This window comes from Ostrea edulis, chromosome 3 (assembly GCF_947568905.1).
Source record: "Ostrea edulis chromosome 3, xbOstEdul1.1, whole genome shotgun sequence".
Classification (NCBI taxonomy): Eukaryota; Metazoa; Mollusca; class Bivalvia; order Ostreida; family Ostreidae; genus Ostrea; species Ostrea edulis.
Window position 1 is genome coordinate 41,740,797 of NC_079166.1, and position 23,369 is coordinate 41,764,165.

The 23,369-nt window shown below is 35.3% G+C and overlaps 1 protein-coding gene across 2 annotated transcripts; it reads right to left on the reverse strand.

Moving 5' to 3' along the window:
* Positions 1-203: 203 nt before the first annotated feature.
* Positions 204-22,855, reverse strand: LOC125674755 (M-phase phosphoprotein 8-like). 2 transcript variants are annotated; one of them, XM_056160762.1, is made up of 15 exons: positions 22,440-22,855; positions 14,022-14,183; positions 13,273-13,749; positions 13,122-13,164; positions 12,308-12,916; positions 11,902-11,966; positions 7,060-7,093; positions 6,611-6,742; positions 6,396-6,493; positions 5,904-5,990; positions 5,472-5,626; positions 5,013-5,164; positions 4,105-4,232; positions 3,434-3,520; positions 204-3,323 (listed from the first exon to the last, which is right to left on the reverse strand). In XM_056160762.1, the coding sequence occupies exons 2-15, from the start codon at positions 14,022-14,024 to the stop codon at positions 3,276-3,278; spliced, it is 2,118 nt and encodes a 705-aa protein (XP_056016737.1). In that variant the 5' UTR covers positions 14,025-14,183; positions 22,440-22,855; the 3' UTR covers positions 204-3,275. The 2 variants fall into 2 exon arrangements, with proteins under 2 accessions (XP_056016737.1, XP_048767987.2); XM_048912030.2 differs by lacking the exon at positions 22,440-22,855 and adding an exon at positions 16,363-16,596.
* Positions 22,856-23,369: the final 514 nt, after the last annotated feature.

Here is a 23,369-nt window from a genome sequence, read left to right on the forward strand (position 1 = left end):
AAGTCTGGTCAGTTAATGAACTGTAATTTCATGTGAAGTCATTGTTTACTGGCAAAGGTTCCAGCTCTAACCATTCTTAAGTCGCCTTATTCCATGTCTACCAATATCTGCGCAGTTCCCAATCAGTGCAGACGGTTAATTATAGATTAAATTACACATGTACCACTTCTTGTTTTCCATGAATAAATCACCAACACAATCACATCATTTATAACCAAGTTAAATTTTATTTTTCATTGAGAAAATAACAAAAGATTACTGAAATCATCATATACATCAAAACAAAAAAAAACCTCTGTATTCATCTACAGTTTTCTCACGTTAACAAGTTTACTCCTTAAATCAGAATCATGTCAAATAAAACTTAAAGCCAAGAGTCGTGGCCGAATGTCGAGAGTTAAAGATCAATGTCTACAACAGAAATCCTGTTAACCGAATATAGCATGTAGGAGAGGAACACACACAGACAGGCAAATATACAACATTATAAGCTGAAACCTACAACCTTTTCCTTACTTATTAGACCCACACCTGCACAGGTAAGCTTCTAAGTAAACTGTAATTTTACCTGTAACTGATAAACGACTTTTTATCAAAATCCTCTTGCGTTGTTGAAATTTCTATTACACAAATGGTTTATAATGATGAGGCTTTCAAATATTGAATGAAAAATTTCTTTTATTACATTCTCCTTCCCTTTCTCTCAAAATTTTCGAGGGGAAATTTGGATATCATAAAAAAGGCCAATTTTTGGCTTCTTCACAGTATAAAAGTTTATACAAAAATTCATAATACATGTATATTGATATATATTTATCTCAATATTGCATACATTATATTTAATGGATGTCAACTACTGAATGAAGATGGTATTTTTCACCTACTGTATAAATGTGCGCTTCTTTTTTCAATGTAATGCCATCATAAACTTTTGAGCGACAATACTGAAACACGTAGGGATAAACATGTAATAAATGTTAACAGTAACATCAACAGGGTTACAATATATATATATATATTTATGTACGGCATCATAATGCGGAACAGAAAATGTCATATCAAACTGAAAACCGCACAAAAACCAAATATGCACTTTTCTTTTGTGAAGTGTTCTCTAGTTGAAAAGGGAAAAATCAGCAAAAACTAGACAAGAGAAATTTTCTCAAAAATCAGAAATTCATCACATATTACATCTGTATTATAAACAACAGATTTACCAAGTTATTTACAACAAAATGACCATGTTTAAGGGAGATTTACATGCCCTATCTACAATCCCTTGAGGCATAATAAAGTTACATCACGTTTTATTTGTTAGATAATAACCTATGTATATATGCACTATTTCTTCCCATACAAAATCTTGTGACATCTAAGTGCAATTAATTTTCTTATATATAAATACATAAACTTTGGTAGAGTACATACAGTAGGTGGTTAAATGTTTATGCTCAAGTTCTTTCTGTGACTTGCATTTCAAACTTCCTTTCACACAATATGATTTGACAGAAAGAAGTAATGAATTTCTGATATGGGTCTTAACATCCAGAAGCAAGAATGGGTTTTAAACAGAAATGATTCAATTCCTTCTGTGTATGTTTCCACACACGTTGTAATATCCTTAATGACTAGATGGCTACAGGCTGAGGTAATATTGTATCAACACACAGTCATTCAATATTGCAAAGACAACAAACTAAAGAGATTGAAAGCTTACCAATATTCTTATCACGCAAAAAGATCTCGGAAGAAATGTACACTATCTACCTGCAAGTATTTCTACAAGTGATAAAAGGGAAAAAGTGCACCAGTCTGACACAAAATAAGCACCAAATAAATCCATATCACACCGCATAAATATTGAAATATACATGTAACTATCAATCAAAACAATAAATCATCCACAAAAATGTTGTAACAATATAGAATTTGGTCACCATGAAAACCTGCAGATAAACCTTAACTATCCTGGCAATTGTTTTGCCGAAACGTTGTAAAACCTCCTCTTCATTTCATTTCAAAGGACCCTCATTGCTATCGATAATGTACTCTAGACAAAAATTCCCACTAAAAACAAATGTTCACACCCTAAAGTTGCAAACAACTGCCAGAAGTTTCCTCTCAGGGACCACCTGATGCTAAACATTTGGCAAAAAAACATCAGAAAATGAAAGCTGCCAGTTCTACCACAATTATATCTACCAGACATCTCTACTAAATACAGATCCTAAAATCACATTCATAGACAGTCATACAAACATTATACACTTCAGTGTAAAACGTGTCATTCAGTCCTCACAATTTAAACAAACACCCTCTCTGTCATTCACCATTCCAACCCTACAGTCACCTTATAAGAGTGAAATCCCCTTACAAAACAAAATAAAAAAATAAAAGGGTTAAAGGAAGTTAATATACCTCCATTTTAGCACTAAAACACAGATCTCATTGAAAATGTTTTTTCACATCCGCCAGAAATATACCACAAACAGAAACACTTGTTTTGAGCTATCTCATCAACAGGAACAATGATTTATAGATTCTAGGATGAATCAACACACGACACAGAGAGGGACTGAATTCCAATGGCTGGCTTCACCGGCTCAGCTCTCAACAAATGTAATGTATATACAGCATATAATATATATATATCATGTCATTCTATATTACTTTCAAAAATATCCAATGAGCTGAAATTGTGAACATATCTATTTGCGAGGCCTGCCAAACAAACACAATTACACCAATTTCCACTGGAAGGATATTAAGATATATATTTTTACTTATTTGATGTTGTTGAAGCACATACTGTTTGCATTAAATATCATGTCAGGACATCAATTTCTCATGGCATCAATATTATTTTCAACTGGAAGTATTGTACATGTATGTAATTGATGCTGTTGGAAATAGCTGAGCTTTGTCTATAAGTTACATGTAAGAAACATAAGTAACAAAATGTATATCCACATACAAAATCTATGTATAAAACATTCAATAAAAATTGGGACACCAGTGCTTTATAAACTCTGTACTGTCTTCTGGGTGCCCTAGTTCTGTTGTATACATAATGCCTTGGCAGTTGGAGTGAACATGAAGGATGACATTAATGGTATACTGATTTTCTATGGCAACATTGTATCCATGACGATGACTGTAGCTGTGGCTACCGAAGTGTAGTGATGGCTGAGATCTAGGATGGGAGTACCAGTTTAGAGTACCAGTTGTGACTTTGGCAAACTTGAGATCACTGGGATTTTAAGAAGCAGTTTTTTTTAACCATCAATCAGCTGTGCTTTATAAGCGCAAATCACCAACTTGGCCTGAAAAATAATTCAGTTATCTTCTAGAAAATTGAAACAAAAACTTTTTAATTCTGCATTTTCATACAACACATTTAATTTTCTCAGAAATATATTGATATAGTATTCACCTTTGAAGTTGCAGCCTTGACAGTGTTAATGACAATCTCATTTCTACCATTCTGTAGTGGACAGCATGACAGAACAAAATTAGCCTCCTAAAATGATAAATATATTTATAGGAATACCAATAAAATCATATCTATTTCTGTGACTATTATAACTCTCTAAAACAGCTTTTCATTGAACCTTAAAAGGGATTTTTTTTTCCTCAGAAATATTAATTCACTGCTCACAAAAAGCAAGTAGTTACAAAATTTCAAACAAATCTAATTAAATATATCTTTGGTTATTTACTGTATTTCCGCATTATAAAACTAAGATCAAGGTATCAGGGTTTCCAGTATTGGGTCTGAATGTATTTATGACAAAAAAGGTACTGATTTTTGACAGATAATTTAGATCATGAACAATGCAATTCCCTACTCTAGTACCGAGTGCACATCCAGAAATCAATAGATTACATTTTAGGGTTAGACTGTCCTTGACGAATTTACTGTTGAAACCATTGATGTTTACGAGCCTGTTGCACAGGGGCCATTAACATTCTAATTATATTACATGCTAATGAGAACATATCAACAAATCAATAAGCAATTTCTACACAGTGACTTGGCTAGTGACTTTGGAAAACAAAATCAATAACAGCATTTGACAAATGACCACAACGAGCAGTGTTTACCTCTGTCAGTGGAGGTTGAGGAACTCCGTTCAGTGTTGCTGAGTTGACAGCACAGGGGCCGTAAAATCGGCACTTACAGTCAGTTGCTGTGATTCTGGCATGGGCAATAAACAGCAGATATCCAACTCCTGTTAGATAAAAACACTAACTGTTACACTACACAGACAAAATAGAATCAGGGGAAATTCTTAAATTCCGAATTTAAAAAAATTAAAAATCAGAAATTGGTGTATAATAACTAGTAAAGCAGGAGCCAATTTTTATGCATTATTCATCTTACAATACATGACCAAGCTTGATTCTTGGCTATGGACTTGGAAATTAGCTGTTTGAGTTTTGGATTTGGAAATTAGCTGTTTGAGTTTCTCATCTTTTGAAGCATTGAAGCACTCGCATCTTAAGACTCAATTAATAACATTAAGCTGAGACAGAATTTCCGAATTTCTCATTATTTTCGAGCAAACTGACATTAAGGAAAAAATCAATAGAAAACGCAAATGTAGCCTTGATGCTCAGTGATGAACTTCAATGGACTTTGAAATGCATATAAAAAAAATAGGACACAAAAATTATTCTCACAGTTATTATCCAGGACGAACTCATAATCCATTGAATTCATGAGAAGAACAACATCAGTATTCAATAAAGACATTTAAAAAATAAATGATTTACTTTTATTGATTTTATTACTATTAGGTCCAATCCTACATCATTTTGTAAACATCCAGTGATGTTTTTAAAAAAACCATTGAGGAAGTATTGATTTTTTCCTATCATCTCAGACATTGCAAACATCAATCACAGCCAAATATAACCGACCTAGTTTTCAGAGTAACAGGTGTTTTCATGTTGCATTGGGTACAGGTAAATTCATTATTAACCATTTTTAGCAGCTGCATATCACTTACCTGGGGTGTTTGGTTGCATCTCATGCTTGAAGTTGATGACAAATTTACTGGATTCACAAAGAGGAAACACCTGCATTGGGAACAGACTGCTGGAAATCTTGGCTGTGTTGTTCAGAGTGACAGCCACTTGTTTGTCAAACTCCTTTGTCAGTCTGTTATGATCAAATCAAATTGCCATAAAATATCAAAAACCTACCACCATTCATTTTCAACTGTTACATTAGAAATGCGACAAAGAAATTATTTTTGTTCTCCCAAGAAGCCAAAAAATATATTCATAACTTATTCAAAACTCTCAAAATCAATGTGTTACTGTCTATTGAACATGACAGCAGTCATGTTGAAGTACACTAGTCTCCCCAAAATTGAGGACCCTTTATGCCAACACCTCAGTTCAGCATAAATACAGCATAAAATGAGTACCGTATCATTAACAAAAGAATATCACTAATTTTAAACCTTGAAATAAACTCTGTGATGATGTCTTCTATCTCTGTCAGTCGCAGCATTTTGGCGTAGGTGAGAGCTGAGAAACCTGAGTTATTCTGGGCTGAGAAGTTAGCTCCATACTCCAACAGGAACTTGACAATCTGTTTGTGACCTCGTTTCACAGCCTACAAACAAACCACATCGATAACATCCACTCTTTCACACACACTATACTGTATATATATCACTGCAAATTTCCATACAATCTTTTCAAAAAAACTATTGTTTTGACCATTTCCTCCTCAATTAATTGATCATTACAAGATTGTGCAAAACTTACCAATTCTATATACAAAAATACAAATATTCAGATTTAACTTTTTTTTCCATGTTAAGAAATGAAAATGTGATGTCAAGGGAAAAAACTCTCAGACTGTTGTAGTTACACAGAAAACCACCAACCTTCATAAGAGCAGTTTCACCGGTATCTTGTTGAACATTAATTTTAGCACCCAACTCTACCAACAAAGCCACCGTACATATATGGGCCTGAAATATAAAATCATAAACATTATATAACCAGCTACACAACACAAGCAGTCAGAGAATACAATCTGACGCAGAATTCCACTTGCTTCCATTAAAAAGACACACTTCTGGTAAAAGTTCCTAATAAACAATCATCACTATTCCTATGCTAAATTGTAGTGCTATGGAACAACTTTTAATACAACTTAGTTCACTGTAAACAAGCTTTAATTCATTTACCAGAAATAGCGGTGTGATTCTCAAGCCCCCTTCTTGTTTGTTCAGAAGTCATTTTCCCTGTCTCACTCACAAATATTACTTGTAGTGAACATGTTCCCCATCAGCAATTTTAAAATCAGAGTTGATAAACAGTCTTTTTCTCTGATCTCTATCTATTCTTAGAAGGACTCTGCTTCAGTTACTTACATGTTCACATGCTAGCATCAGAGATGTGGTACCATTTTTCTGTTGAGCATTGATGTCTCCTCCATTACTGACTAGTAACTCGGCTATGTCGTCAAAACCTGCAGTTATTGTATGATAAAAAAAACACTTATTGTAATTATGCATGTTAGCGTATATCCATGTTTCACACAACAAAATAGGATATTTCATGACTGGATCACAGGAAGAGAACTTACCACTTTGAGCGGCGTACATGAGAAGGGTGATTCCGAGGTCATCCAAAGCCTCGACATCATACCTCTTGCTGCTGTTGAGGGCTCGTCTCACAGCCTGATAATCTCCCTCGGTCACTGCCTGCTGGAACTTAGCTGTCCAAACAAAGAATACGATTAACAGGTGGACCTTGTGTTCTAGAATATTCAATATCTTTATTAATGGTTACTGCCATTTTCAAGCTTTACACTACAATAAAGATTCCTCTCTGCTTAGTTACCGGTAGTATTCTTTAAGAAATCCTTATTGTCTGAATTGGACATTAAGAGGTACAAAATTTTAATTTATTTTACACCATCCGAAATACAAGACATATTCTACTTTATAATTTATAATTCAACTGCATAACATTCAGTTTAGACATTTTATGAACGGCACAGAAAATTATATATATGATATGTACAATACTTACCATCAGTTATTACAATGGCGTCAACTTCGCTATCCTGAAAGATAAAGAAAGAAAAAATGTGCAATTCTTCCTAACTTAGTGTACTGATGACATCAAAATACATATTGTCTTCATTTAAAGCTGAGCTCAGGTCTGGAGGTTATAAAACTTTTACTGTACTCATACTCAAACTCAGCCATGTTTGTTTTGATTACAACTCAGTGCAAGCTCCAAAGCATACTCGAAAAATCTTGAGCATGTACTCCATTTGAGTATAAGAATGATTTTATAAAAGTTTTATAACCTTCACTTTTGAGTACGAGTACGATTTAAAGCACAGAGTTTGAGTATGAAAAAGTTTTATAACCTCCAGGCCTGAGCTATTTTGTTACTTATGCTATTATAAAAAATGTAAACACTACATTAGCCTGGGAAATCAGCACCTCATTACAATAATGTATTGTAATACTAACAGCAATTTGTGGGAAGGACGAAAATTATTAAGTTTCCCTTCATGGTAAAAAAATCTTCCAACTTTTCAACAAAAATTGAACCTGATCTCATCAAACATATTGCCAAAGAACTGGAAACAACTTTTATAAAAACAATCCATTCGCAATTTAACAAAATTCTATCATCTGACTCGGGGGGACGACTCGAGTTTCTATAGCAAAATTTGGGATCAAAATAAATACAAATTAAAAGATAACATTCCCTTTGTAAAAAGGTGATAACTAATAACTACCAAAATTGAAAAAAATAGTGCTCAATCATTCCTTTTGAAACAGGCAGGTATTGAAAACCAATAATACCCAAAGAAAAACATGTATGCCCCACCTATAAGTTGTTTATTCAGGATGAAAAACACTATGTGCTCTACTATCCTGTGAATGATAGATTTTAATTTAAATAATATGCTGATACTTTTAATGATCAATTATACTATGGTGCCTACCCCATGAAAGAAATTATCAATCCACACGGTTTCAAATTTGCAAAACATGTTTGTAACTATTTCATTGATTGTTTTATGCGTAGGAAAAACAATGCATGTCCTTCAAAAGATTGAATGGTATTCTAAGGTGCATTTTGCATAATAAATAGTAATTATTAATAACTATTTTATCAGTTAACAACATGACAGTTTGTTTAACTGTTTATTTATATAAATGTTGGCTCTGTACCAACATGGTGATGCCAACAAATGAATTGAACTGAATGACAAAGGACATGAAAAAGCCTACAGACATGTATGTTTGTCATGTGAATTTTCATAGAGCAAAAAATAAGAGATACATAAGTTGACAACTTGTTTAGAAATGCAGCATTGTCTCATACACGTTTCTTGGGCATTATAATTTATGAAATTTATGCGAAGTAACAATTATGACGCACAGGTTTTCGTGCCAACTAAGCTGTGTGTGTGTGTGTATGCTGTACCTTGCCCTACTATTCTATATCTTTTTTTGGTGTCATATCAATAAACAAAAAAACCTCAAGTGAAATTTTTACCAAGATCAAAGTAACTGTTCACTATGCATGCATTACAAACAGAAGCAGACGTTGTCACAGAAGCAGCCAATGTAGCACATTAACCTCTCTAGAGTCAGTCATATTTGTAATATACCACTACGAAGTGTAAAAGGTGGATTATTTATTCATGTAACTGCATAAATCATTTGGATGGCTGCAGAATCTTTCATGACTAAAATGGCTCTGTATGAGGACCAAATCTGTTTATCTTCAAACAATGACATTTAGGCACCACACAGAAGTCTCCAACTGTATTGACAGGATTAGGTTTAAGATGGCAGCCGTGTTACCATGGACAAAAAAAAAATCCAGCATATTGATTTTGAAACTTTTTTTCCTCCTCCACATGCAGTAGACATATCAGCAATCTGCTGAGTTGTGTTTCTACCACTACGCTACATGTCGATCACGAAAAAGAGTTCGCAGACGCTTGGCCAATAACCCTAACAGGGGAAACTTATTGATTTCTGATGTCTTAGCTAATCATCTGAACTAACATAGATATGTTCATCAACCTATATACTGCATCTGCCCTGTCCTCAAAATGATAAACCTAAGCACTAAAGACGATCAAAGGCAAATTCAAAGAAAGCCTTCACCATTCTCTCACCCAGTGCTGGGCAATTATCATCAGATTGACCAATTTTTTTTAACCACATTGCTATATTCTTGAGAAACACGAAAATGTCAATACACACTTCAGGACAACATAAAATAGTCTTTTGAAATTCTTCCATGAAGGAATGGTTGTGTTTAATCAAGTGAAATCTGAAATTCCCATGTTTTTCTTTGTGTTTTAAAACTGTAATGGCCAGACCATCCTTTACTGAAAGAAAACCACAAGATCTAATCCTCTCAATGTCAAAACCACTAAAGATGTTGTCTTGTTTGTTATCTTAAACTAGGACTAGATATTTATAGAAGTTTTATGAAATGTACCTATTGGTAGAGAGTAATGAAAAATACGTCTGTGGTTTGTGGTATCTAGAACAGTAGCATTAAGTGAATATCTATTGCAAAAACACTTTTGACATGGAATAAACAAATGTGTCAAATTTTTGTTAACATGCAAATCTAAATTACTCCCTATTTAGATATGGCAGTATAAACAATATGCATGACTTTTTCTTTATACGCATTTTCACGGTTTTATTTACATCCATGTCTATCTTCTGACACAATACATGTAATTTAAGATTCCTAATACAATTACACCACTTTTCATGTCCACAGAAAAGCAATTACAAAACAGGAGGACCAAAACAGTCTAGGACAAATTTTCACTGATTTTCTTAAAGAATTTAATATATTTGATACCCATACTGATATGTTTTCCAGTCGCAGAATTTTTTATTTCAATTCTACCTCTAAAAAGTAACCCATCCAATTCTAACACAATTTTTTTTGTGTAGCTTTTTCACAATATTTTTTTTTTTTTTTTTTTGGTCTCCTTTTTCAAATTCTGCTAATAAACATCAATTTGTACTTTGCACAGTTGTTTCATATCCTCTGAGCCATATAATTTTTTCTACGTTTTGGGTGTGATTTATTGATTTGTGAATCACATGCGTATAGGTGAATGACCAGAATATAATCAGTATGTGGCAATACAAAAGTAAAGCTGGTCATTGACCTCCATGTACATAAAGACACATCTCACTGCATACATATAAACAACCTATAATACATCTACTACACAAATACATCAGACTGCTAAACAATGTATCAGAAACACCTCAATACACAACTCTCCCCTAGGGGCCTTAAAAAGGAGTCACATGTATACTTCTGTCTTGGTACTAAAAAAGATACGGGGAATGATTGCAATCAAGATGCAGGTTTTCTTTGGCAGGGATCCATCATCCAAGGGGACGGGGCTAAGTCTGGCACTGGTCCAATCCTGGGCCAGTCACCCCATATCCCTGTGACATACTCTCTGTAATATCTGTTAGTAAGGAGTTCACAAACTGTGAACAAAAAACCAGAGTTTTGCAGCTAAGAAGAATTTTGTAATATGTGCCAACACAGGCATTCTTTTGATAATGTTTGTAATCCTGAGGTAGAGTGCAGTCTGAGAGGCCCCCATTGTTATGGTAAAAATAAGTCATTTGCATGGATCCATCAATCATGTAAAGTGATAAACACATGTCAGATTCGCTCTGAGTGACCTTGTTAAAACTAGACCATTTTACATTTCACTTGCAGTTCCCAGACAAGTTTTATGTGCCCTGAAACATTTTTTTAACTGACTTAACCATTTAAAAATTGCTCATTAGCATAAATTCAAACTATTTCATGATTCAATTTAAAATCCTGTTTTTCGGTGGCATGCTAGCTGTTCCACAGTGTGTGCGTGGAGAATTATGAGAGTGCCATTTGGGAAAGCGATGAGTTATAGAGACTGGAAGTACAAGAAGTGAACCAATATCATCAACACATCAACACTGGAGGGGGGGGGGGGGGGGGTCAACTGTACCTTAAATCTGCCAGAAATGTGAAAACGATGGTTGTTTTCAAAAAGTAATTAAATCATGAACAGAGCCATTCAGATGATAATGGCAGGTCTGACTGTATTGATTTTCTCTGTCTTTGTGATAAAATAATTCATCATCAGCCATAGTCTCAGCAGGCACACACACACACACACACACACAGGCATGAATGTGAGATGAAAACCCTGAATCCTCCCCTCAGACAATTGTATGGATTTAGATTTGTATTGCAAAGTAAGGGTTATGATTCTGTTATCACAACATTGGCTGACCTAGTTTTCAGCCACCTCTTATCACCCATTCCGATGCTTTCTCCCAGGGCCCAGCATCTCACTTCCTTGTATTTCCTGCCGTATTTCATTCACCTTCCAGTAACTACTTATTCCAGACAGAACCTATCAATACTCTTACATCATCTGTACACTTTCCAATTTCTCCCCTCTCCTCAATCCTGTGCCAGCAGATAGTGGCAGGCGAGATTAAGGTCGGGAGTCAGATGATCAATACATTCCTCACTCCCACCACAGCTGTAGATTTTTGTCTAGATTCCGACATGCAATCCCACCAGACAAATACAAACACAACACAACTGCTTGTTTCTTGTTTTTTCGTAGTACAAATAGTTCATTGGAAGTTTACTCGTGTCTTTGACATTTTACCTAGCCTATATTTATCTTTCATTCAACAGCTTACAATCCCCGTGGTTCATTCCCACACTACCAACATACTGACTTCTTGGTCAAGCAATAAGACTAGGTTCCTTATCAGTACACGTAAATGCAGGATCATTGGTTCACATGACACAGTTTCTGATCCTTCAGAGACAAAATTTTCTTACCGTTTCTTTGTCCAGCTGATCTAGGTCAATGTCATCCAGCTCAATGTCAAAACTTAGATCCGCCCCTATAAAAAGGTAACTCTCATCATGTAAAATCTTACCTTTTCTTTCATTCAGGTAAAATTAATAATCATCCAACATCAACTCCATCATTTTTTTTTTTTTTGTGATTATTTCATAACTGGAAATCTTTTTTCAAAAAGAAGTTAAATTGATTGTACATTTACTATACAACAATGGCCGCTGATGGCGTTCACTGACTTTAACCATTGGGGGAACAATATACACTATAGAAACAGAAGATGACACAAATGCATACAATTTGAAAACGCCCAATTCGCCGACTACTAAAAAAGCACACCCCACCCCTCTCCCTGACACATATATACATGTACGTATTGTCTACCTCTTTCTTGTGTCTTTGTGCTTTCTGGCAACAAGGGCAATAGAGATCCATTCCACAGGTCATCGAGCGGCTGTGAACAGTCCATGGAATTAGCTGTGTCCTTTCTGCGAGCTGACTTACTACGATCAGACTCCACACTATTGATACTACTGGTTGAACTCGCAAGTCCACTGTCTCGAGATGTTTGTCCCGAATCTCGCCGCACTTTAGACACCTTACACTGTGAAAATGAATCACTGTCCGAACCAACATGCTTCCTTTTGAGCCCCACAGACCCAAAGTCCTGACTCTCCCTGTCATATGGTTTGACATCTGGTGTGCTAGTGGCTTGGGGAATTTTACTTGGTGAGTCTCCAGAAGATAATTTCCTGGGTGGAGTGCTCCCCCCTGATAAGTAGTTTTTTATAGGACTAGCAGGTTTTTCCATGGGCTCATTCTTTATACTGTCTACCTTACACAAAGATTTATCTACACTATCATCTATCTGGTCTGATTCGGTTTTCACTTCTTTCTTGTGTTTTCTCACTTTATTTTTTTTGTCTGTGTCTTGCTTCTGAAGTTTCTCTTTCTTCACTTTTTTCACAGTCCCTCTTGACTTACAATCTTCATCTATCAAAAAATACACAATACCAATTTAACACACTATATGCAAAACGAATTTGAATTATCTTTTTTAAAATTTCATTCCGTAAGACGAGATTCAGACATTTCACAATGTAATGAATAAATTTTCATAACTTTACATGCCTGTATAGCCCTCTGTATATTCAAACTTTACATTCAAATGCTGTATGAAGAAAAACAAAATGCTTACTCTCAGAGTTGCTGTCACTTCTATCTTCATTGCTCTTCAATTTCTGTCAAACATTGAAGTTAAATTAGATAATACACCTACACATCAGATTTCGTTACACACAGGCCTGATTTAAATCTTAACTATGAATCTTGAGCGACTTGACACTTACTTTAATTTTCAGAACTGGCATCTTGATAGAATTGTCACTGGAGGAATTGGAATTTTCTCGTTTTAATCTGCTATCCGGGCTGCTATCACTTTTGATAATCTCATAGTCACTGTTCATTAACTCATCTTCACTTGATGTCACAAACTCTTTGGACAGACAAGGAAAACCATCTGGGTTCTTCTTGTCTCGCTCTTTTATTTTGGCCTCCTTTTTCACAGCTGGCTTCTTGCGCTTTTTGGGACTTTTAGGCTCCTCTGATTTTACATTCTGATGTTTGTCCTTGAGACAGGTTGGTCTTGAGGCTCGACCTCCTTCTTTGACCTTTGAGTACATGTCTGTGTAGAACAGGTTGACTTTTCCTTCTTCAAGGTCTTTCCAGAATGTGTTTTTGAATGTGGACACTGGCTTTGAGGCATCAGTACTGTCTCTTGAAGAATCATCCTCATCTGATGAAAGCTTTCTCCCTTCCATATGTGCCTGTAGATTGAGTAAAAATAAACCCATTTATTTTACATCTTGAATATTTAGCACTGACACAAATTAAATTGCTTGCTATTTGATACTTTATTTTGGATCATAATTTGCATTTCCTTTGTAATAAAAGATTTTGAGTTCTGTTTGTAAACTGTCTGAAGAACTGGCTGCATGCTGTGACCCAGTCTCTACTTAAAATACTGGCTCCTTACATCCTCTCATAACAACCTGGCAGCAATGATTCAGTGTCACAAACACCTCTCTCTCTCTCTTACCATCTTTTTCTTTCTTTCTTCAGCCCTCCTCTTTCTATCCTCTTCCTTCTTTTTCTCAAAGTCTTCCACCAAGTCTAAACAAGATTGAAGATTATCTACTGGTTCCCAGGTGTCGTCTGCTGGACCAAAGTTCTTCCACCTCACTTTGTACAATGTTCTCCCCTACAAAAGACACAAAAAATTTTGCAGCTGATCTCAGATTTGAATATTTTTAAGGATTATCTGTGTCCACTGTATCTTTTATATACTTATATTCAACAATCAATTTGAGTAATGAGTTGAGATTGCATACGTGTAAAAATTTGATTGATCACAGATGCTACACTGTCAGTGAAATATATACATTTCAAACATCTATATGCAAAATATTTTGCAATTTCATTTTCATGTTATTTTTATCCCTGATGGTTGTTGTATGCAGCATGTGACCCCAGGGGTCAGCATTACATGCAATTTCACCTTGTGTGGCAGCCTGCATGTCTGACAAACCAGAAAACAACCCCTCCACTCCATTGAATGACACAGACCATCCAAAAGACCATCAAACAAGGAAGTTTTATCATATCTAATCAGCTGCCAACAGTTTTCAAACTCTTGGACATATTTTCAAGAATTTTCTGAGTAAATTTTTAAGACTTTTCGGAAAGACCTACCCCCATTCTTCCCCCTCCCCTTCACACTTTCCCTAACAGTCTGGCCAGCATCAACACTCAAAACTCATTAGCCAGTCAGGTCATGATAACTTGGTCCATCAGTTGTGTTTTGTTTAGCCAATATATTTCCCATTTATTTTGCCCTTCTTGTGTCACAGTGTGCATGGTGTGTGATAACGTGCACGATTTCTTTGAAGCCTATCAGGAACAAACATAGGATTCTGCCATGAAAATGCTGAGTTGATAGTTTGAATGTGTGAGAAAATTCTGTGTTTCTTCCAGCCATGTTTCATTTTTCACAAGAATTGGTGTAAACAGAAATGACCTCAAACCATCACTCACACAAATTACTTTCTGAAAATCAAATACTTCTTTTTTTTTCTTATAAATGAAAAATTTCAAAATGTCATATTTCCATATAGCTTTCAGGCCAAGCACTTGTGTACTTTCTTTATGAATAAACAGTTCTCCTATAAAATATTTTCCCATCACAGATTTTTTCACCGCACTGAATACTATTAACAATGATAATCAATGTCTACATCCTCACTTCTTGGCACTGTGCCAAATGAGATCACTAACCTACATACATGTATGGTTCCAAAACATGGCCTCATTCTACTTCAAATGTTACCTATATATTTATTACTTCTGCTAAGTATGCTGGCTTGATTGAGGTCAATGATCTTAAGACTTGGTAACATATATAGAAAAGGTATTAAATCTACAGTCTTTATTTAAATTCCTGTGTTAATTCCTATGTACTAATACCAGCTCATTTTATGAACATGATGCATGAATAATTCCTTCATATTTATAACCACAAGTTAATATATTTGTCTGACTACTTTGATCGCATGAACTATCAATGTAATTAATCACTGTGTATCAGTGTAAAACGGAAATGTGATAAAGAGCTGTTCAGCAAAGTGAAATCAGGATGTGTTTCTAATACACATAATGCTACTCTCTCATAATCACATTATAATTACATTATTATTACAATTATTGTTGTAAGTATCTCATGTTTGCCTATTTTAGACTCTGAATTACAAACAAAGTATTAGACTGTATGTACACAACATACGATTTAATTTCATTTCCATGGTCTCATGGTAGTATGAGTCCTGCTTTTATATTAGCGATATTAGTCCATTGTTTGACAGGGATTGTCCATTATAATGTCCAGTATGATTATTCTGACTGAGTCATATGTCATCAAAGGAAAGGTACACATATTTGTGGTTAGACTCTATGACTCTCCTGAGTGTTTGCATTTAAATCGCACAGAATGTGTGTACAAATCTATATATTCCCTACACCGGCTAGTCAAGACTGTTTATTTCCTTATATCAGTACGAGACATGCACGCGCCAGAGCGTGCCCGCTGTGGCGGCGTGCCGTACTTCGGGTCACAAGAGCTCCAAAATCAGGAACGCCTCCAAAATTCTCCAGGGGCACCGAGAGTTTCCGGGTTCCTCATATCATTGTATGCCGCTATTTGAAATAATTAATTATAGCGATTTATAAGCTTTGTTTTTCTAACTTAATACATTTCGTTAGTAGTCGACTTCATTAGATATACACAAAGTTCACGCATCGCCACGGGCACCTGTTTCTCTTTGTATACATTCATATATATTTGTATATATATACACTGCACACAAAAGGGCTGCGCGTGCACTTACCCGGTTTTTCGACATTCCTACTATTTTCTCCACTTCATATAACTCTTCCTCTGACTTCTCTGAAACCTCCGATTCACTGGAATCTGAAATAGAAGGCGATGAGATCGCCATATCGGTAGAGAACCCTTCAACGACGGACGTACTACCTTCCATCTCCGCCATGTTCCCATTCACACAGTGAGTTGACAGGAAGTCAGATGAGTGCAAGTCATAGGGGTGTACAGGTTGCCGTATGTTTCCAAAACATATTCATTTGATACGCGTAAAATTAAAGAAGTAGTCATAATAATTTTAAGAAAATATCGGTTATATTTAAAAACTTCTATATAATTAGCAAAGCCCCTAAACTACTATCTTGATCCATTGTCAGTGAGCTTGATCCCCCCTTTCTTAGAATAATGATTTCATCCGACCTCCCACTATTTTGCATATACAAAGAAACACATGTTAATTGCAGTGAAACATATTTTAAAGTCACCTGTTTCAGTGTTTATCACCATGAGGTCGTTATGTGAAATTAAAGACAAAAAAAACATCACGTGATAACAGCTCTGACACACTTTCCAAGCATATTCTGAAGATTTATGCCATAAATATATTGGTTTTACAATTCACATGTGCACCGTCCACGTGTGGGATTGTTTGTATGTCCTTATATGAGTTGCCTAGCTTTAATGATGATAGCAAGTGAGCACACCAAGACCAATATCTAAACAGACGGATGGATGGTGAAGCTAAATCCATTCTCCTGTGTTTCTTGAAACACCAAGGAAAAAAGAGGAATAACCCAATATTAATTATTCCATCGAGCAATGCGGTCCCGTATTGCGTGTATAGTTTTTCTCATAACTTGCGTTATCTATTTAAAGAATAATGAATTTATCATGACCATATTTACACACAATCGACATTCCTGGTATTATTTTTGGAGCACATTTAGGTTTAATACATCTTTGATAATGATTTATTGAACAATTGTGGACCCACAAAGGCCAATATATGTACAACTCGTGCACGTGTACAAAGAGCATTTATGATTATAGGATACATATATGCATCAGACATCAAATTTTTGTTCACACAATAAATTTTATATTGGTTGTAAGTAGAGAGAGGAGAAAAACAAAAAAGAGAGTACATATAGTGTAAGTTTATGTGCGGCATATATAAAACCGCAATTTAAATAGGGGGGGGGGAGGGGGGGGGGGGGGGCTAACGGAGATGAAAGTTGCCCATTTGAAGCTCGTCTGAAATTCTTAGTTAGCAAGAAAAGTAGTTACCTAAACCCCAAAATAGGAGAGCAGTGGCGGATTTAAGGAGGGCGCAGCCGGCGCCCCCCCCCTAAAATTTTCAAATTTAAAGTAAATCGTGGTTCTTGTTTAGAAAAATGTACTAAACAATAAAAGAAGCAATAATTTCTTCCACTCCCGAAGAAATAAATAACAAAATCTTTTGATTTCTTCCATTACTTCATTTGGAGAACTTAATTTTTTCCAAAAACCCTTAAAATTTGCGTCATTTTACTAATTTCACCTTATCAAAAATGATAGAAAATTGTACAAATGACTTAAAATAGGAGACATATTTCAAGCCCTATAAAATCTGTAAAATCCAGGAGCTTCCGGGGGCTTCGCCCCTTGGGCCCCCACCCCTGGACTCACTAGGGGCCTTAAGGCGGCCCCCAGACCCCTTGCCTCATAAAGCGGCGCCCCTCGTAACCGCAATTCCTGGATCCGCCCCTGGAGAGGGAGGATATTCTAATTTCTATTCACTCAGTATATGAGTTCAATTCCTTTTTTCAACCTTGCATTTACTCTACAATTAATCACTGCTATAAAAAAGTGACCAGTTAATGAATTGATGTTCGTGTAAAAATGCTGAACACCCTCACCCACTTCCCTGTTGCTATGTGCCTGAATATTGGTGCATAAAATATCATTATTTACGATATCATTGCATAGCGGGATATAATTTCCACACTCCCTGTAAACAAGGCTATTGGACACGATAGTATACAAGTCATAGAATGCTGTTCAAAGTCAACAATACACACTATTTCTGTATGCTTTTCAATAAATCTCTACGTGAAAAATCCATTCCAAGATACTGGAAAGTGGCTCATGTTTTACCTTTTTTTAAAAAGGATGACCAGTCTTTGTCATGCAATTAGAGACCAGTATCCGTTTTAAACTGTGTTAGCAAAGTTATGAAAGAATAATTCTTAAACATGTATACAATTATTTTCACAAAAATAATTTATTTTACAAATATCAAGCAGGATTTTTGTCTGATCATTCTACAGTTTTCCAATTATTAGAGACTTATCAGAGCATTGTAAATATATATATATATATATATATATATATATATATATATATATTGATATTGATGATGAGAAATCGTATTGTATGATAGCTGCAGAACTGTACCTCTCTGAAAACTCTGTTCCGTCTGTTTTTTCCCAGAGAGCTATGGTTAAATGATTTGGTTATTATTGATACACATCTTCTACTTTGGGTCGATAATGTCTTATCTACTGTATTGAATAATTGTATTTTCTCTTATGTTCAGACGTATATTCATGAAACTAAAAGATTTGGTTGTTAATCATATCATATTCCATTGTTTATCTATAGAACACTTACCATTTATGCATTCTCTGTATATCATTTTAAAGAAGTAACATGCATTAGATGATAAGGGGAAGAACTCGTAAGTTGTCTGAACTTGCTTCTGATACTATTGTATAATATTGAATACAATAAAATAGCGGGATCGGTTGTTGTATGCTCTCACACAGTACGTGTGTGTGTATACATGTAGTATGACCATAGATTCTCCCCGTGTCCGATGAAAAATGTTATAGATATAAAAACCATACGACAGAGACAAAAGGTTAGTACATGATTTTGAAATACATTCCAGTAAATATTCTCTTTCCTTGATATTTATCACTGCAAAATAAAAAGTGGATTCTCCAAATTTAGTTTTGATATACTCTAACTTCAGAGGGGGTATCTTGATATCATCTGACTCAATGTGCAACGTATGTGACGATATTCTGAATTTAGTCAAGCTTCTTCTCAGATTAAAATTACTTATGAAATATAAATAACGTATTTCAAATCCAAAATTTGCTTTATAAACTGTTCATGTGCGCAATTTACCTCCAGCACTTTCAATCAACCTTTTTTATTTTTATTTTTCAGAATTGGATGTAATTTATTCTAACAATATGATTTACATTTTTGTAGTGAACCCGTCAATATTGGTAAGTTGGGAAGAATTCTTCAAAATCTGTTGAAGTGATCCACACCAAGATGGTTTATGGGTTTCATGTAAAATCCTAGACTAGCGTCTTCTAGCAGTGGGAATATTTCTAATTACAAGTCAAACCAATAACTGATTAGAGAGGAAATCTACCCAACTCTAACAAAACAACAAAGTTAGGCGACTTCCTGTATAGAACATGTCTAACATAGAACATATCTTATTTTCCAACCAAGGGCCCTCAAGGGGCAGCATGAATATATATATAAATACTGTACATATACAAGTAAAGAAAGAAGTGATTACATAACACATAGTTACATGCAAATACAGTGTCATATATATTGTTCAAAATAAATTTTCCAGTTATATCTAGAATATAGATGGCTCTTCAGAATATAATATGTAAATGAATTTTTGTTCATCATTTGAGTTTAGTAAAAAAAACAAAAAACAAATTAGCTGTTTTTTCATAGCACCATAAAAAGATCTTCTTTCATCAACACACTTTTCACATTTAATATGATTAAATCTCATCACATATGTACACCACGAATAAATTTACAAAATTGTTCACCAATATAGTTAGAATATGATTTCTAAACTTACATTCTCAATTGTAAACCTGGCTACTTAAGGATTTCACTACCGCATACAACATGATAAATTTAATTGTGTGGTCAAATACATGCATACTAGTTTCGTGGATAGAAAGTATTTCTGCAATTTAGATTAAGTTTTGAGATTTCTTTTACAAGTTATTTTGAGCAAATGAGAAGGATCCAGAGACACTAACACACTCCTAAATATCCATTCACGTTGCATACACGTGTACATGAACTTGAAGCGGGTATGTCTTCCGGCCATGTCGAATATCACTTATGTTCACGTACCCACCCAATTATATAAACTGTGGCAAGGATTGTATCGATTTTGTTGAGCATTTCTCGCCTTTAGATGCCAGTACAGGCTGTATATTAATTTTGGGACATTTCCCAAGTCTTCAACTGATCTTATCAAATTTACCATAACAACTGTAACTTGAATATCTATTTTCATCAGATGCAATTTGAAAATACACGATTCTGTCATTTATAGAATGTACGGAAAGAAATTCATATTACATGGAAATTCTTAATTCTAACACGGTTTATATATCGTAATCTAAGAGAAGTCCAACCAATCATGAGGTATATATATCACGATATATTCCGTTTATATTCGGCCCAATTTTGAAGAGACCAACTGATATATTCGCCTTGAAGATACATGCAGGTGAAAAAGACGTTGTATTTTTCTTTCGTTGTTGAATCTCAGCCAATCGGAAAGCACTTGTAGTCACAGGGTTTTGACACAATCTGAGCAAACTGGTATATATAGTATACTATATATACCAATTTCCTCAGATTGTGTCAAAACCTTGTGCTTGTAGTTGTAGTATTACAATGTATATGTGTAAAAATTGGACACGTGCTTCGGATACCTTACCTGTCACAGCAGGAGTTCCTCAAGGTTCTGTGTTGAGTCATATCTTATTGTTATTTTACATAAATGATTTTCCATTGTATGTAAAGAATTCAAATGTTGACACGCTACCCTACACTCTCATGGTTATATTGTACGAGATATTTAGAAATGTACTCAGTTCAGATCTCTGTGAAATTGAGAGCTGGTGCTCTCAGAATCAAATAGAACAAAACGCAGGTGAAGCTAGTGTACATGCATAGGAGTACACAGCAAAGGAACCAAAAAGATGTCCCGGATTTAAAGCTTGTTGTTAGAGATAATTTTATGGAAATTGTGGAAACTGAGAAGCTCCTTGGTATACACATTGATGACAAATTACTTTACACCTACATACATGTATTATATTGGTTTGATATGCAATAACTTAAACTACAAATTATTTACACTACACAAGATAAAAAAAAGTTTCTATTCCTACCCTACATACCAGAAAGCTTTATTACAATGCATATATCCTGCCGTCTATTAACCATTGCTTGGCTATTTAGGTTACATGTAACAAGTACATGTACATCATAACTTGATGGGGAAAAAAATATTAAATTACAAAAAGGAGCTGCAAGAATAATTCTAGATACAAGTTTACTTTCCTCTTCTAAGCTATTGTTTGAAAAACTTGGTGGGCTGACATTTTATGACCTAGTTGATTTACACAAATACGTGTACATTTTATTGTTTGAAAATTGTCACGGTCTGATCCCCGATTATCTTGGTGAGTTCCGCTGCTTCTTATCGTCTGCGTTCTGAATCAAATCGCAATATTGATTATTCAAGGCCTCGTTACAATACGCAGGTATGAACCTATGAAACAAACCACCACAACACATGATACTTTCTCATGCAGTCTCAACATATTTTTAAAGATAATGTAAAGAAATACTTATTCAGCTGCCGTACCACTATTCAAACATGCTTATTACTTCTCATATATTATATCTTATCATCAATTGGAATATCAGACTTTGTGATTGTTGTCGATATACAATTAAAATAAGTGATGCAGACCGAGCTTTGTTACATGGTCTTGAAATATACGTGTATTCATGCACTTAATTTTAAATTTGTATATGAGGCTTGGACACCTACATTATCTCACCAGAGGGCGCGCTACACAAGCTTCACTGTTGTGGAGCGTAGCGTAACGTCCTCTGGTGAGAGATTGGGACACCTAAAGCAACTGGACCAATTCCATCAACGCTGCCTACGCAAGATAATTAATGGGTATCAAGTGGCAAGATAGGATATCACCAATGCAGAGGTGCTAAAGCGTGCAAATCTACCTGACGTCGAAGCTTTGTTAATTAAGGCTCAACTCAGATGGTCCGGTCATATTAGAGAATGGGTGAATCTGATGACCGTATTTTCAAATAGCTGTTCCTCTCAGAGCTTGCTACGAGTACACGAAATCAGGGAGCTCCCTTGAAACACCACAAGGATATGTTGCAGTCAAGACTTCTCTCAAAGCCTGCGACATCAATGTCAAGTAGTCCTTGGCCAAAGGCCGTGACGCATGGAGTACTGCGGTCAACAAAGGCGTCAAGCTCTTTGAAACCACACGTCTTGATGACCTGGAAGCTAAATGGCGGGGAAGAAAGGAGAACCAGCAGAGCACACTCCGCAACATAGCTTGTCCGCAGTGTGGAGGACCTTGCGAGTCCACATTCGGACTCCGTAGTCACGTGAAGCGACAGTGAAAGCATCGTTGGTTCGACGGCTCTACAAGAAGAACATATAAATATGTATCAACTAGAAGTAGTGCGTGCACTATAACCAGGTCATGCAGGTCACCTTCTTGAAATAAAGTATTATTATCATTCTAGTACGTGAAAGATTGATTGATTAGTTGGTGTTTTCCGCCACACTAAACAATTTTCCAACTATTTGGTGGCGCCAGTTTTTATTGGTGGAAGAGTGAATCCAGATACCATGTACCTCGGAAGAGACCACCGACCTTCCGAAAGTAAACTGGGAAACTTTCTCACTTACCGGCGCGAGCGGGATTCGAACGTGAAGGAAGAGTAACGGTAAATATGCTGATCATTTGTAATAGCTGCAGAACTGTAGCTCCCTGGAAAAATATGGGACGGATCTGATCTGTCCCAATATTTTTTTCAGAGAGCTACAGTTCTGTAACTAGATTATTTATAGAAATTAAATCGTAGGGAACCGTTATCAAGTCCTGTTACTTCAAGGTGTAAAATATAAGTACT